Source organism: Oncorhynchus nerka, linkage group LG7, assembly GCF_034236695.1.
Source record: "Oncorhynchus nerka isolate Pitt River linkage group LG7, Oner_Uvic_2.0, whole genome shotgun sequence".
NCBI lineage: Eukaryota > Metazoa > Chordata > Actinopteri > Salmoniformes > Salmonidae > Oncorhynchus > Oncorhynchus nerka.
Window position 1 is genome coordinate 30,878,210 of NC_088402.1, and position 15,382 is coordinate 30,893,591.

Consider the following 15,382-nt stretch of genomic DNA (forward strand, 5'->3'; position numbering starts at 1 on the left):
TGTCCTCGATATGTTTTGTAAAGAAAATGGTTGAAGTTGATGTTTATTCTAACAGTGGAACACATTTAACATAATAATGATGTTATTCTCTTACTGGTACTAGTATTAACTTGTTCACGCTACCACGTTCCCCAAGGGCACCCCCCCACGCTCAACTCAAAAGATGGCGCACAGAATGCAAAAATATTCTTAGAAATATTTAACCTCCACACATTAACAAGTCCAATAGCTCAAATGAAAGATAAACACCTTGTTCATCTACCCAGCGAGTCAGATTTCTAAAATGTTTTACGGCGAAAACATAGCACATATGTATGTCAAACCACCACAAAGACACAGACGATATGTAGCCATTTTGTCGAACAAAAGATGCAATCACAAACGCAGGATTAAAAGAAAAATAATTCACTAACCTTTTGAAAATCTTCATCAGATGACAGTAATAGGACATGTAACACAGTACATTTATGTTTTATTCAATAATATGCAATTTATATCGATAAATCTCCGTTTACATTGACCCCATGTCCAGAAAATGCTAAAATAAATGTCCAGAGAAATTATAGAGAGCTCCGCCAGATAACAGCAATACACATCATAAACTTTGACTAAATATACATGTTCTACATATAGTTAGAAAGATACACTGCTTCTTAATGCAATCGCTTTGTCACATTTCTTTTTAACGTTACAGAAATCGTTCACTATTCAATAATCTGAGACGGCGCTCAGACATAAGCAATATTTCTCCGCTATGTTGGAGTCAACAGAAACACAAAATTACAACATAAATATTCCCTTACCTTTGATGGTCTTTGATCAGAATGTAGTGGAAGAAGTCATACTTACCCAAAACATGCTGCAAGTTCCAGCTGAAATGCTACCAAAAATTACTTCTGGTCACGAACAGTTGCGCATCAAAACTTCAAAATGACATATTATATGTCGACTAAACTGGTTAAACTAAGTGCAGAATCAAGCTTTAGGATGTTCTAAACGTACAAAACAATGATCTAATCTATCGGACATTCTTGCTTGCTCTCAGGCATTCTGGAACAAAGGGACGTCTCTCCAAAATGCGCGCTTGGTATTTTCTCGCGACACTCAGTCTTTTGACTCCCAAAGGGTCAAAACCCGCGGGATTTGCACAATTAAACGCTGTACTGAATGAGGACATCTAGTGGAAGACATAGAAAGTGTCTCCAGATCCATAGCTGGTTGGGAAGGGTGGGGGCGATGATGTCAAAGTTGCCCCAAGTTTGAGGCTCCCAAAAATAGTTTGGGAGATTGCCTGCCCTTTGAGTTCTGCTATACTTACAGACATAATTCAAACGGTTTTAGAAGCTTTAGAGTGTTTTCTATCCAATAATAATTATTATATGCATATATTAGCAATTTTGGACAGCTTTGTTTTCAGTTTACTATGGGCATGCAATTCCTCCCAAGGGGGCAGTATTCTGCCTATCCTTAACTGGTTTTAATGGTGCAAACTTAGATCCACTAACTCTCACCAAAACACTAGTCATGGCACAGTACAGTACCATGGCCTTAGCTGTATTCATTGTCTATTGCAGCAGTCTGAGATTGTCAATTGCATATTTCTGTATATTACAGTAATTCCTATTTCTGTATGAGATTACTTTAGTTCATCTGACTAGATGGATCGTCCTCCTTTTCCATTTTATTGACACAAATCATTAGTGACCTTTACCATGCATAATTACAGCTACTTATCTCTTTCAGACCAGGCTATTGAATACATTCATGATGGTTATTATAGTCCAATGAAATATCCTCACTGAAATCAGACATTTACAATGCCTGCCAAATGGCACACTATTCCCTGTACAATGCACTAGTTTTGACCAGAGTCCTATTGCCCCTGGTCAAAAGTAGTACACTAAATAGGGAATAGGGTGACATTTAATTTCAGATTATAATTTAAACTAGTACTGTATCTGCAAAATGTAATCCTGATGCAATGTAAGTTAGTAATAATTATAATGCACCATTCATACAGTCAAACTTAATAGGGAGTTATTAAGTAACACAATACACAGCAAGCTTAAAATTCAGTTTAATTTCCCCTCGATTTTCAATTCCCAAAGCCTCATAATGTGCTTATTTATAATGCATGTGGTTTGCGATTAAACGTGTTTTTATCTTTTAAGCCCCTTCATAGTTTTTGACTGATGCTAAATGTGTTTGAAAGTTTTAGCCAGATGATGATTAGACATTTGTCTGTCTCTCTCTCTCTTACTCTCTCTCTCTTTCTCTCTCACTCTCTCTCTTACTCTCTCTCACTCTCTCTCTCTCTCTCTCTCTCCCTCTCTCACTCTCTCTCTGTTTGTTTACTGTATCTGTCTGTCTCTCGCTCTGCCTCTCTCTCCGTTTGTTATTGTATCTGTCTGTCTCTCGCTCTCGCTCTGCCTCTCTCTCCGTTTGTTACTCTCTCTCTGTTTATCACTGTCTCCCTGTCTCTGTCTGTCTCCATCATCCTCTTCTACCTTGTCTGTGCTCCTTCATCTCACCTTCTCTCTCCATCCCTTCCTCCCTCTCGCCAGACTTTGAACTCTGTGACCCCTCACCTGGACGTGGAGGAGTGCAGCGTGTCCCTGCTGCCTAGGAACCGTGAGAAGAACCGTAGCATGGACGTCCTGCCTCCCGACCGCGCCCTGGCCTTCCTGGTTACCACCGAGGGCGTTGCCGAGGGGAACAGCTACATCAACGCTGCTCTCACCGACAGCTTTCACCGACCTGCCGCCTTCGTGGTGACGCCACACCCGTTACCGGGAACCACGGCAGACTTCTGGAGGCTGGTCTATGACTATGGATGTACCTCAGTGGTGATGCTCAACCAGATCAACCAGTCCAACTCTGCCTGGGTGAGAAGAGGGGAGGTGAGGGGCTGAGGATGGAGGAAGGGGGGAGGGAATTGATGATACTGACTGACTGACTGACTGACTGACCGACTGAGCCCTGTGGCTATCCGGTACCGGTGAAATCGCTCATACTCATACTTGATGGGTCAAAGATGTACTCTGACCAATCCCATGTCATAGCTATCTAAAGCACATTGCACTAACTGTAAGTCGCTCTGGATAAGAATGTCCTCTAAATGACTAAAATGTCAAAGTAATAGCAACCTGATTTATAGCCTTTGTGTAGATTAATTCATAGGATGATACATTTTTAGCCTGCTTGTCAGGGCATTACCACATCCATATCATTCTGTTCTCACCCCGTCCCTCCCTCATCTAGCACGTCACCTGTGTGTTTACTCATGTGTGGGTTTGTCTGTGGCCTTCTTATCTTTCACTTGTCACTGTGTCATGGTGCTGGGTTGGCTAACGTTTACACCATTGCTCTCATTTATAGCGAGCTGTCTCTCTCTTGTCTACTCTCACTCCTTCTGTCATTCCCTCTCGCTCTTTCTCCTCAACTCTCTCTCCTTCTGTCATTCCTTCTCGCTCTTTCTCCTCAACTCTCTCTCCTTCTGTCATTCCTTCCCGCTCTTTCTCCTCAACTCTCTCTCCTTCACTGACCCTTTCTCTCCTCTCTTTCTTTCTCCTTACTCTTCTCTTCTCTTGTTCTCCCTCCCGGTATCGTCTCTGTCCTGCTATCCTTCTCTGCCATGTCTTAATTGCTCTCTTCCCCCCCCCCATCTCCTCTGTCTTCTTTCTTTCTCATCCACCGCTCCCTCCTTCCCTTTCTCTCTCTACCAGTAGATTAACAGTGTACCCCAGTCATTTGTGCTACCTGTCTCTGTGTATAAATATTCATCTCTCCCTTTGCCCCTGTCACCTCGTTAATACCTCTCTGTCAACGTGACAGGACATTATCGCTACCTTGTTCCTCCCCTGGGCCTTCTGCCGCCCCCCTACCTTCCCTCCCCCTTCCTGTCACATCTAACACTGTTAGCATGTTAACACTACACTCCCCCGTGTTTCCCTCCCTCCCTCCTTCCCTTCCTGCTCTGTCCCCCTCGCTGCCACAGCTATCACTGTTAGCAATTTAACACTACACTCCCCAGTGTCTCCATCCCTCCGTTCCTCCCTTTTCGGCTGATGAGACTCTTTGAAGCAGCTGCGACCTATTGACTAAAGACCTTGGCCCAGTCTGTGTGCTCTGTGCACCAATCCCTGATTGACTCCATGTGTATCTCTACCAGGCACTGCCGAGTTTTCCCCCCCTGACCACACTGCATTCATTTATAATGGGCTAATGTTAATGATTTACAATGATGAATTATTCAAAAGATGTGAAACACTGTGTGCGTGTGTGTGTGTGGGGGGGGGGGGATTGATTGTTATGGGATTGATTGTACTCAGTGATGGTGTTTTCTGCTCATGCAATTAACAATGCTGCTATGGGTTGGATAATTGTGGATCTGGCTAAATGTCTGTCTTGTCGATCCTCGGGTGTCTTGTTATTGACTTCAGCCGTCCTGCTCTGTGACACAATGATTTGATTTCACTCCTCCACCTCCATAGTCCGCTGATCACCTGTTATCTTCCTTCTTTCTCTTCCTATTTTCTCTCTCTCTCTCTCTCTCTCTCTCTCTCTCTCTCTCTCTCTCTCTGTCTCTCTCTCTGTCTCTCTCTCTGTCTCTCTCTCTCTGTCTCTCTCTCTCTCTCTCTCTCTCTCTCTCTCTCTCTCTCTCTCTCTGTCTCTCTCTCTGTCTCTCTCTCTGTCTCTCAGCCGTGTCTAGAGTACTGGCCAGAGCCTGGGCTGCAGCAGTTTGGACCAATGACAGTGGAGCTTCTGTCCATGATGGCTGATGATGACGTCATAATCCGTCTGTTCCGGGTTCAGAACATCATGCGGGTAGGTCGTGGTCAATGATAGACTGGCTGTCAAAGTCCCTTTTTGCGCTCTGATAAGTTAAGAGACTACAGTTGAAAATCAACCTGCTGACTCACACAGAAAGTCTGACACTTTAGTCATATCGCTTTAATATTGTGAAGTTCTTTAAACATATTTTTCCATAGTCTCTTGATGCGTATTTAGTCGATAGCCTAATGGCCCCTTTTATCCTTTCATAGTCTGTCTACTGAACATGGGAGATGAGGCATGCATTAGTCACTGTACACTTTACAATTACTGTCAATGACCTAAAATGTCTTTTTGACAGTGTAATGAAGAAATTATCAAATTATCAGCCTTTTCAATGCCTGTGAAATCATTGTAGACGTGGCGTTGTGGTATTTTCTTTTGGAATGTGTGCGTGTGTGCGTGTGTATGCGTGTGTGTGTCTATGTCTGTGTGTGCTGTATTACTGTAGCTGTGTGCCTCTCTCCTAGCCGTTGACGCCGTGTTGTCTTCGTGATTGTGACTAGCTTAGTTTCCCAGCGTTAATCAGACAGGCACTTCCCAACACCTCCCTTTGACCTACAGTAACATCCATCTTTCAACACCAGGTGCTCGTCTAGCAGCCTCTAGAAAAACAACCCCTCTTGTCAGCTAGTCTCCCTGCCTCTGTTTCCCTAGCTCCCCCTTCTCACTCCCTGTCAGCTAGCCTCCCTGCCTCTGTTTCCCTAGCTCCCCCTTCTCACTCCCTGTCAGCTAGCCTCCCTGCCTCTGTTTCCCTAGCTCCCCCTTCTCACTCCCTGTCAGCTAGCCTCCATGCCTCTGTTTCCCTAGCTCCCCCTTCTCACCCCCTGTCAGCTAGTCTCCCTGCCTCTGTTTCCCTAGCTCCCCCTTCTCACTCCCTGCCAGCTAGTCTCCCTGACTCTGTTTCCCTAGCTCCCCCTTCTCACTCCCTGCCAGCTAGTCTCCCTTCCTCTGTTTCCCTAGCTCTCCCTTCTCACTCCCTGCCAGCTAGTCTCCCTGCCTCTGTTTCCCTAGCTCCCCCTTCTCACTCCCTGTCAGCTAGTCTCCCTGCCTCTGTTTCCCTAGCTCCCCCTTCTCACCCCCTGTCAGCTAGTCTCCCTGCCTCTGTTTCCCTAGCTCTCCCTTCTCACTCCCTGTCAGCTAGTCTCCCTGCCTCTGTTTCCCTAGCTCTCCCTTCTCACTCCCTGTCAGCTAGCCTCCCTGCCTCTGTTTCCCTAGCTCCCCCTTCTCACTCCCTGTCAGCTAGTCTCCCTGCCTCTGTTTCCCTAGCTCCCCCTTCTCACCCCCTGTCAGCTAGTCTCCCTGCCTCTGTTTCCCTAGCTCCCCCTTCTCACTCCCTGCCAGCTAGTCTCCCTGACTCTGTTTCCCTAGCTCCCCCTTCTCACTCCCTGCCAGCTAGTCTCCCTGCCTCTGTTTCCCTAGCTCTCCCTTCTCACTCCCTGCCAGCTAGTCTCCCTGCCTCTGTTTCCCTAGCTCCCCCTTCTCACTCCCTGCCAGCTAGTCTCCCTGCATCTGTTTCCCTAGCTCCCCCTTCTCACTCCCTGCCAGCTAGTCTCCCTGCCTCTGTTTCCCTAGCTCTCCCTTCTCACTCCCTGCCAGCTAGTCTCCCTGCCTCTGTTTCCCTAGCTCCCCCTTCTCACTCCCTGTCAGCTAGCCTCCCTGCTTCTGTTTCCCTAGCTCCCCCTTCTCACCCCCTGTCAGCTAGCCTCCTGCCTCTGTTTCCCTAGCTCCCCTTCTCACTCCCTGTCAGCTAGTCTCCCTGCCTCTGTTTCCCTAGCTCCCCCTTCTCACTCCCTGCCAGCTAGTCTCCCTGCCTCTGTTTCCCTAGCTCCCCCTTCTCACTCCCTGCCAGCTAGTCTCCTGCCTCTGTTTCCCTAGCTCCCCCTTCTCACTCCCTGCCAGCTAGTCTCCCTGCCTCTGTTTCCCTAGCTCCCCCTTCTCACCCCCTGCCAGCTAGTCTCCCTGCCTCTGTTTCCCTAGCTCCCCCTTCTCACTCCCTGCCAGCTAGTCTCCCTGCCTCTGTCTCCCTACCTCCCCCTTCTCACTCCCTGCCAGCTAGTCTCCCTGCCTCTGTTTCCCTACCCCCTCCTCACCCCCTGTCAGCTATTCTCCCTGCCTCTGTCTCCCTACCTCCCCCTCTCACCCCCTGTCAGCTATTCTCCCTGCCTCTGTCTCCCTACCCCCTCCTCACCCCCTGTCAGCTAGTCTCCCTGCCTCTGTCTCCCTACCTCCCCCTCCTCACCCCCTGTCAGCTAGTCTCCCTGCCTCTGTCTCCCTACCTCCCTCTCCTCACCCCCTGTCAGCTAGTCTCCCTGCCTCTTTTTCCCTACCTCCCCCTCTCACCCCCTGTCAGCTAGCCTCCCCCTCTGTCTCCCTACCTCCCCTCCTCACCCCCTGTCAGCTATTCTCCCTGCCTCTGTCTCCCTACCCCCCCTCCTCACCCCCTGTCAGCTATTCTCCCTGCCTCTGTCTCCCTACCTCCCTCTCCTCACCCCCTGTCAGCTATTCTCCCTGCCTCTGTCTCCCTACCCCCCTCCTCACCCCCGGTCAGCTATTCTCCCCTCCTCTGTCTCCCTACCTCCCCCTCTCACCCCCTGTCAGCTATTCTCCCCTCCTCTGTCTCCCTACCTCCCCCTCCTCACCCCCTGTCAGCTATTCTCCCTGCCTCTGTCTCCCTACCTCCCCCTCCTCATCCCCTGTCAGCTATTCTCCCTGCCTCTGTCTCCCTACCTCCCTCTCCTCACCCCCTGTCAGCTATTCTCCCTGCCTCTGTCTCCCTACCTCCACCTCCTCACCCCCTGTCAGCTATTCTCCCTGCCTCTGTCTCCCTACCTCCCCCTCCTCACTCCCTGTCAGCTATTCTCCCTGCCTCTGTCTCCCTACCTCCCCCCTCTCACCCCCTGTCAGCTAGCCTCCCTGCCTTTCAGGTATTAGCGTCCCTAGTCCCTCTCCTTGCCTCTTCTTAGAGCCTCCCCCTGCCTCACCCTCATGTCATTCCGCTGTCACCTCTGTCAGAGCCCTGTCCCCCTCAGTGTCACCCCCAGTCTCCCCCAGGGATGGGGGAGGAGGGGGAGCAAGTGTCAAACGAACCCCACTGCCTTTTCACAGGATCCCACTGATCTTACCAATCAGAACTGTCCAGCAACAGGAACAGGGAGGGAGGATGATGCACAATTTCCCAGCAAGGTATTCTATATCACAGTAGAAAACACATTTAAGGGTGGCAGGTAGCCTAGCGGTTAGAGCGTTGGACCAGTAACAGATCGGGTGAATAATCTGTTGATGTGCACTTAACCCAAATTGCTCCAGGGTTGCTGTTGATAATGACTGACCCTGACCGTTATCCTACTCTAAGAGGGCCTCTGAGGGAGTTGGAATATGCAAAAAATACATTAACAATTCACAAATGCGTGTTAACGTAGGACAAGTCAATGACTTTATATAAGTATGGAGAAATCCATCGATCACGTGACACCATGTATTCCTATGTGAAGACTCAATAGTGCATTGAAGCCAAATGAAGTCAGTTAAGATGCTCCCCATGGAGACATAACATGAGCAGTTTGAGCTACTGCATGAAGGGATGTTGCAGGCTAGCTCAGTGCTACCCCCTGTCATTGAGTATCTCAAGTTGAAAGCCAACCGGGGTATTGCAGGCTGCCATTAGCAACTAAATTATCCTTGTACCTTCTTCTGTGTGCGATTTTAAAATAATTGGTTCAAGGAAATACATCAGGTGTATTAGAAGCAATGATTGGTACCATGATTGTATTCAAAACATGTTTTTATTTACACAAAGCTTGATCACAAAGATTGCCATTTTTCCATTCACTATAATGGGGATCCTGTTTTCTGCAAACAATGCCTGCAGTACCATGGTCTGAAATTCTGGTTTGAAATTTAAAATTCTGTGGCTTCATTGAGAGGGGGCAGTCGTTCTTCCCTGGGACAAATATAAGCACCCACCAAATTATGATTATTATTATTATAAACACTAGACCACTACACTACTATACCAGAGACTGGAGTGATATGAGCCTTGGCCCCAAGGGAGATATGAGCCTTGGCCCCATTTCTACCAGTGTCCTTCTGGGTTAGAGGTGTCCAGTCTAGGATGCTATACATGTCTGAAAGGTATGGATAGTGTGCTGTGATGTTTTGTGTGTGTTCCTATCAAGCGCTTGACAAGTCTGTTATTTGGGATCGAACACAACATTATCGCTGACCTCCCTTTCTCTCTTTGCCCCCCGCCCATCCAGCTCCAGGAAGGTCAGCTGGTGGTTCGTCATTTCCAGTTCCTGCGCTGGTCTCCATACCGTGACGTGCCAGACTCTAAGAAGGCTTTCCTCAGCCTCCTGGCCCAGGTCCACAACTGGCAGAGGGAGTGTGGAGAGGGACGTACCATCGTCCACTGTCTGTGAGTTACCACTGTCCACCATTTTACTCATAAAACCTATATCATTCCGTAGGGAAGTTTTGTTTGCAAATAGGATACACAGAAACGATTCAAATGACCTGTGCACTGCGATTGATTTCAGCGAGCGTGATCTACGCAAACGTTGAGGATTTTCGTTTAAGAAGTTTAAAGCTGTGCGTTAGTTGGATTAATTCTCGGGCCATACTGACACTATACAAACCATTTTATCTAGCACATTAAAGGTGTCATTGGCTCTTGGTGACTCCTGTTGTGAGCGTACTGTTCCGAAAGCAGGTGACAGTCATCTTTTGGGACAGGTTACAGTTTTTCTCAATCGCTTACAACTTCGCAAGTTTTTTTTGGGAACAAAGTTGTTGATTGTAAAAACAGAGTTCACAAGACACAGAATCTCAAACACAGAGTGGCCTTTTGCAAAATAGTAAATGCTTTTTCAAAATGTAGATGCCTTCTCAAAACATAAATACAGAAAAACTAAATTATACTGCCAGAATAGATTCATCAAAAGAACATGGCTGGCTGAAAAAAGATTAATGCAACCATACTAAAAGAGTCCAAGCAGACAAAACAGAAAACTCCCAGTAGATCAGTACATTTTCTTTGCCGTCATTAGATCATGATGATCAAAAATGGAAGTAACTGTCCAAAGGTGCAGAATTATGGCCAATTACTCTGCTTTTATGCATATTTCACCAAACAATTTCCTACACATCAAATCAAAAATGATTCTTGATATATTGAATGAACTCAATTAAAATAAGCACATTGTATGCAGGATCCATTCATAGGTATCACCACAATCCAAGTCCATGTATTCAATACAAAGGCTGGTTTGAACATTGTTTTGTACACTTTCCATTGGTCACAGAAACACGATCCACAAAAGAAATAAAGAAAGGTGAATACAATGGAGGAACACAACTGATATTAATGTATAGGCCTCAATCCACACCAGAGCAAAGCTTTGTTATGGAAGGTCACAATGTCGAAGATGATGACTTAGGAGTGTTACAGTAATAACTTTTTGCTGTAACGAGTAATATAACAGAGTTACTGTTCTAATTTGCAGAATAATAGCACAGTTACTGATCAAAGAAATACATTGTTACTTTTATTTGTGATCATTATTTCCTCTCTGTTGGCGGAATATAACAAAATCTACCTGCCCCAGATTCTAATTTGTCCTCTCACTAAATTCCCGTTTACGCACGCAGGCACACCTACTAACTGCTTTAGTAAGGGATATGAAAAATAGCAGAAGCTTCGAAAGCATTGACTTTCTCAGCGTGGGAAGTACCATTACTTTGATTTGGTAGGACGAAATGGTAAGAATTGAATTGTACAATGTAAACTATGCCCAGACGAAAAACATCTTTCTACTGCTAGAAACATGACTTCTGATCTCTTGAAGCACCTGCAAAGGCAACACGCCAACACAAAACGTTTAGCGAAAGACCCGCAAGACCTGACCATGGCTGCTGATGGTGACTGTAGGCCTACCTCATTCACACAACCAAGGCTTGATTAGAATAGTTCAGGAGGACCAGGGAGAGCTGAACAAGCTTGTAGCTGGGTATGTATTAGAGGAAAGGCTGCCCTTATCCACGGTACAATCCCCCTATTTCAGACGGATACTTAGCAAAATACAGATGACAGTTTACATTGTGTGAGGACGCTCAGCGTTTTGCGGTGTAACACAAAAGTATTATAACGAATAGTGTAACTAATTACTTTCCTCAGGGAGTAACAAGTAAAGTCATTTGTTATTATTGAAAGAAGTAAAAGGTAATATATAACTTTTTTTGAGTAACTACCCCATCACTGCCAATTACTTAGAAGTAACCCAACTTCATTCTCTGTATCTCTGCATGTCCTCAATAATGTAAATAATTATAGCAATAAGACAGTCCACATGCCTAGAAATGTCCATATATTGTACATGGTATGACACTGATGTGGTGGTTTAGAAGTTTGATCGGTGGTATTTACTGATTGCCGGAAGCACACTCACATAACAATGTTATTTTTTATGAACACTTAACAGTGAGTTTTGTATTCCCTGATGACATTTGTATTTAAACTTTTGCAAAAGGTGGTCTAAGATATGCAAGTCATGTACAAAGGCATGTAAATGATCAGAAGTCCTGTAAATATATTTGATCATTGCTGTTCTCCTAGATACGATTCCACACAGGTCCAAAAATTGCTTGTATGCAATTGAGAAAAACCGTAATCTGAGGTCACACCTTGCTTCAGTAGATTGTGTTATCGTGTTGGTTCCGATCCCACTTGATACTTTAACAACTATCAAAATCACATGTTTTTGAGCGATTACTTTCTACTCTTTAACGCACTGAGCCTGTGTGTAGTTTTAAATGTGGCAGGATAAAACGTCAACCCCCATGTGTTCACTACTACACTCCTCCTATTTACCAGAACACTTTTCATAATTACTATAAAAGGGATCCGCTCTAGGCTCTAGTTCCCCAGCCTCTTCTACACTTCAGCAACACTACATATCTCTATCCATCCTGGATTGGTCTCTGGGGTTGACATGCTAACACTGCGTCCCAAATGGCACCCTACGCCCTATATAGTTCACTATTTTTGGCCAGCCTTATGGGCCCTGGTCAAAAGTAGTGGACTACCATAGGGAATAGGGTGCAATTTGAGACTCACTCCTGGATTAGATTTACTTCCTTGTTTCTGGATTTAATGAGAAACATTCCTCGGATGCTCGTCTTCAAAGTTCTTCGTGTTGCTGTTTTTCTGATAGCCTCCTTGATCTGAGTCTCAGACTGAGCTGTGACATTTCACTTTACGGCTTCAGCCTCCGTATCTTCCCTGCATGCTAGAGACGTGACTCATATTGATGTCTGTGTCTGACTGTCTCTCTGTTTGTGTCAATGTCTGTGTTTGGGGCATGTGTCCGTGTGTCTGTCTGTCCTGGTTTCTGCACCATATATACCCTGGTTTCTGCACCATATATACCCTGGTTTCTGCACCATATACCCTGGTTTCTGCACCATATACCCTGGTTTCTGCACCATATACCCTGGTATATACCCTGGTTTCTGCACCATATACCCTGGTTTCTGCACCATATATACCCTGGTTTCTGCACCATATACCCTGGTTTCTGCACCATATACCCTGGTTTCTGCACCATATACCCTGGTTTCTGCACCATATACCCTGGTTTCTGCACCATATACCCTGGTATCGCAACCTGCCTTATTATGACACAACACAGGCTACTCTCTCAGTGGTCACAAAGTGTATACATAAGGATTCATAAGCACTGAACCACGCGTCTGTGTTTCTCCCTGTGTATGCAACAGAAACGGTGGAGGTAGGAGCGGTACATTCTGCGCTTGTACCATGCTGCTAGAGATGATCCGTCATCACAGCCTGGTGGATGTCTTCTACGCTGCCAAGACGCTACGCAACTCCAAACCCAACATGGTGGAGACCATGGTAAGTAATAGCCTTGATTTAACCAGGAAATACCTTTTTTAGAAACTCTTTTGGTAGGGGGACCTAATATAGTAGACAGGAGCATGCATGTCTTAAGGCTCAATTCAGTCAAACTTGCAGTGGTTTACAATATTTACACACTCAAATACAGATCGCTGATTGATTGAGTTCAAGCTTTAATGTATTGCAAAGTAGAGGAATGTTGACACCTGTGTTGTTTTCAGGAGCAGTACCGGTTCTGCTATGACCTGGCCTTGGAGTACCTGGACGCCTTGGACTGCCTGAGTGAGATAGAAGTGAGATAACACTGATCCCAGATCAGCTCAGGCTCAGGGGAGATGGAGTGGAGTCCTGGGCCTAGCCTGGATCTCAGCCTGGGTCCACATCACCTGGGCCTCCCAGCCTGGTCCTAGCCTGAGTTTACAGCCTGGGCCTGAGTCTGGGTCCACACTGCTCTGCTTCTCTCTCTACACTTCTACATCTAGTACTGTATTTTCAGACCTGCTCGACCCCAGAAGGAGTGTAGGGATAGAGGCCTGGGCCTCACCACTCCGTCTTGGGTCTCCTCTTGGGTCTACAGCCATTGTCTAGCCTGGTTTCTGCTCTGTTCCGCGTCCTTCTCTTCTCCTCTCCCAGGTCTGGGTGATTCAAAGTATTTGCTGCCATAACTGACCTGGGCAAAAGAAAACAATGAGAGCGAAGGAGAGGGAGACAGAGAGAGATGATGGGACATGCTCCTACCTTCTACCTGTTATATACTGTACTGTTGTCCTTTCCCTTGCATTTGTATCCCTCTGTAAGTTACTATGTGTTCTGTGCCACATACTATCTGCCAAACCCAAGGAAGAGGACAAGGAAATGGGCAGGATCATTCTCTTCTCATTGGACGTTTTTCTGGTCACTTGACCACTGGTGGTATACTCAAAGGTCTCTGCAACTCCCTGCCTTATTTTACTATGTCAATGACAACAACAATTACTACAACAAAAAATACAAAGTAGAAGCTGAAGTTTAACAAGACAATGACATCACATACAACTGCCTGCAAATAAAACATGTCAACTATTGGGTGATCTTGTGTGTTTGTTTTGTAATACGTGCAATGATCTTGTATATTATGCAATGATCTACTGTTGGTGAACATCCGATGTTGTTACTGTACACTGGTGTTTTCTCTGGTGAGGCTGGAATGGCAGAGAATACGTTTACAAAGAGAATGGCACTGAATTTATGTTGGGTGCGTCTATCCTATGGTCATATTGTACAGAAAGGTTCCTATCTTGTTCATTATTTATTGTTTGTGTAAATAGATTGTTTTCCAGATGTTTATCGATGTTTGTCGTATTAACTCTGTGCCAATCCATTATCTTTGTGTTTATGAACAACATGGTCTCATTAGAATATGTCAACATAGTGACGTTTAACCATTGTAGTTATATGCCACCCAGTTTGACATATTACTTTTATGTCACGTCTGGTGACATATTACTTTTATGTTACTTTTGGTGGCATATTACTCCATAATGTAATGAGATATGTCTATAAATGACATTGGAGTTATACAGTACTGTATGTCACCCAATTTGACATATTACTTATATGTCATTTCTGGTGACTTATAGCTTTATATTTGTAATGAGTTATGTCTGCTATAAATGAGGACCACTTGAGAACCTGCATGCCAGTCAGTCGTTAGTGTTTCCATTGCAGTTTGTGACCCAGTCTGCTTCAGGGGACCGCCCCCACTGCTACCAGAGACTGGGGTTGCAAAATTCCCATAGCTTTCCCAAAATTCCCAGGTTTTCCTGAAATTCCCAGTTGGTGCATTGCCTGACTAACGAAACCGAAAAGCAAAGAGGGAATCCTCTAACTGGGAAACCTCAACCTGGGAATCTTACAACTGGGATTTTAGGAAAGCCTGGAACGTTTGGGGAAGTTACCCAATTTTGCAACCCTACACAAGAACCCCTATATTCAGAGAGATCAATGTAAAAAAAAACAGAACATGATGTGTCTCTAGTTGTGGGAACAAAGGTGATCAGTTTGCCGAAACTAGTTGCTTTTTAAATTTGTATTTATTCATTCAATGTGTTTTATTTTCTAAAGAGTGTATAAATGAAAATAAATAAACTATTACGATGTTACTAATATCATATGAGTCATGCATTCATGCATGTTTTTATTTTGCGACACTTTTTGCGACACTTTTTGCGACACGTGATTTTAGTCACACCCTTTCATGCACTTCAATTAGCTTTGAATATCACTTTCCTGCAGGAAGCATCTTATAGGTATTTATGAGAGTGAATGTGATGACATTTGACACACACACACACACACACACACACACACACACACACACACACAATTACAATGTTAAACAAGAACCCCAGTATTTTTTGTTGACCTGTAGTTACATTTTTTCTTATCATTTAATGAAGTGCAGCGTTAATGGTCTGCTGTTATCATATGACCAGACTGACTGGCTGGTTCTACAGAGCCCTAATTGAAGAAGCCTGATGAATCTATTGATCCAGTCTACACACCATCCCACCCCAGAGAGACAGATAGCCCACCTCACCAACTCATCCATCATAGAGATGTCCAACAAGAACATTGGCTGCATTCTTTTGATTT

The 15,382-nt window shown here is 45.3% G+C and overlaps 1 protein-coding gene across 9 annotated transcripts in view; it reads left to right on the forward strand.

Moving 5' to 3' along the window:
• LOC115132127 (receptor-type tyrosine-protein phosphatase U-like) overlaps positions 1 to 14,895 on the forward strand; it is a 310,999-nt gene extending 296,104 nt beyond the window's left edge. For 5 of the 9 annotated variants that reach the window (XM_065020409.1, XM_065020413.1, XM_065020411.1 and 2 more), the window contains 5 exons: positions 2,565 to 2,885; positions 4,702 to 4,827; positions 9,093 to 9,250; positions 12,610 to 12,745; positions 12,970 to 14,895. In XM_065020409.1, the coding sequence (XP_064876481.1) occupies positions 2,565 to 2,885; positions 4,702 to 4,827; positions 9,093 to 9,250; positions 12,610 to 12,745; positions 12,970 to 13,050 (822 nt within the window). In that variant the 3' untranslated portion in view covers positions 13,051 to 14,895. Of the gene's footprint in view, positions 1 to 2,564; positions 2,901 to 4,701; positions 4,828 to 9,092; positions 9,251 to 12,609; positions 12,746 to 12,969 lie in introns of all 9 variants that reach the window. The other 4 variants (XM_065020406.1, XM_065020410.1, XM_065020407.1 and 1 more) reach the window with 1 other exon arrangement.
• Positions 14,896 to 15,382: the final 487 nt, after the last annotated feature.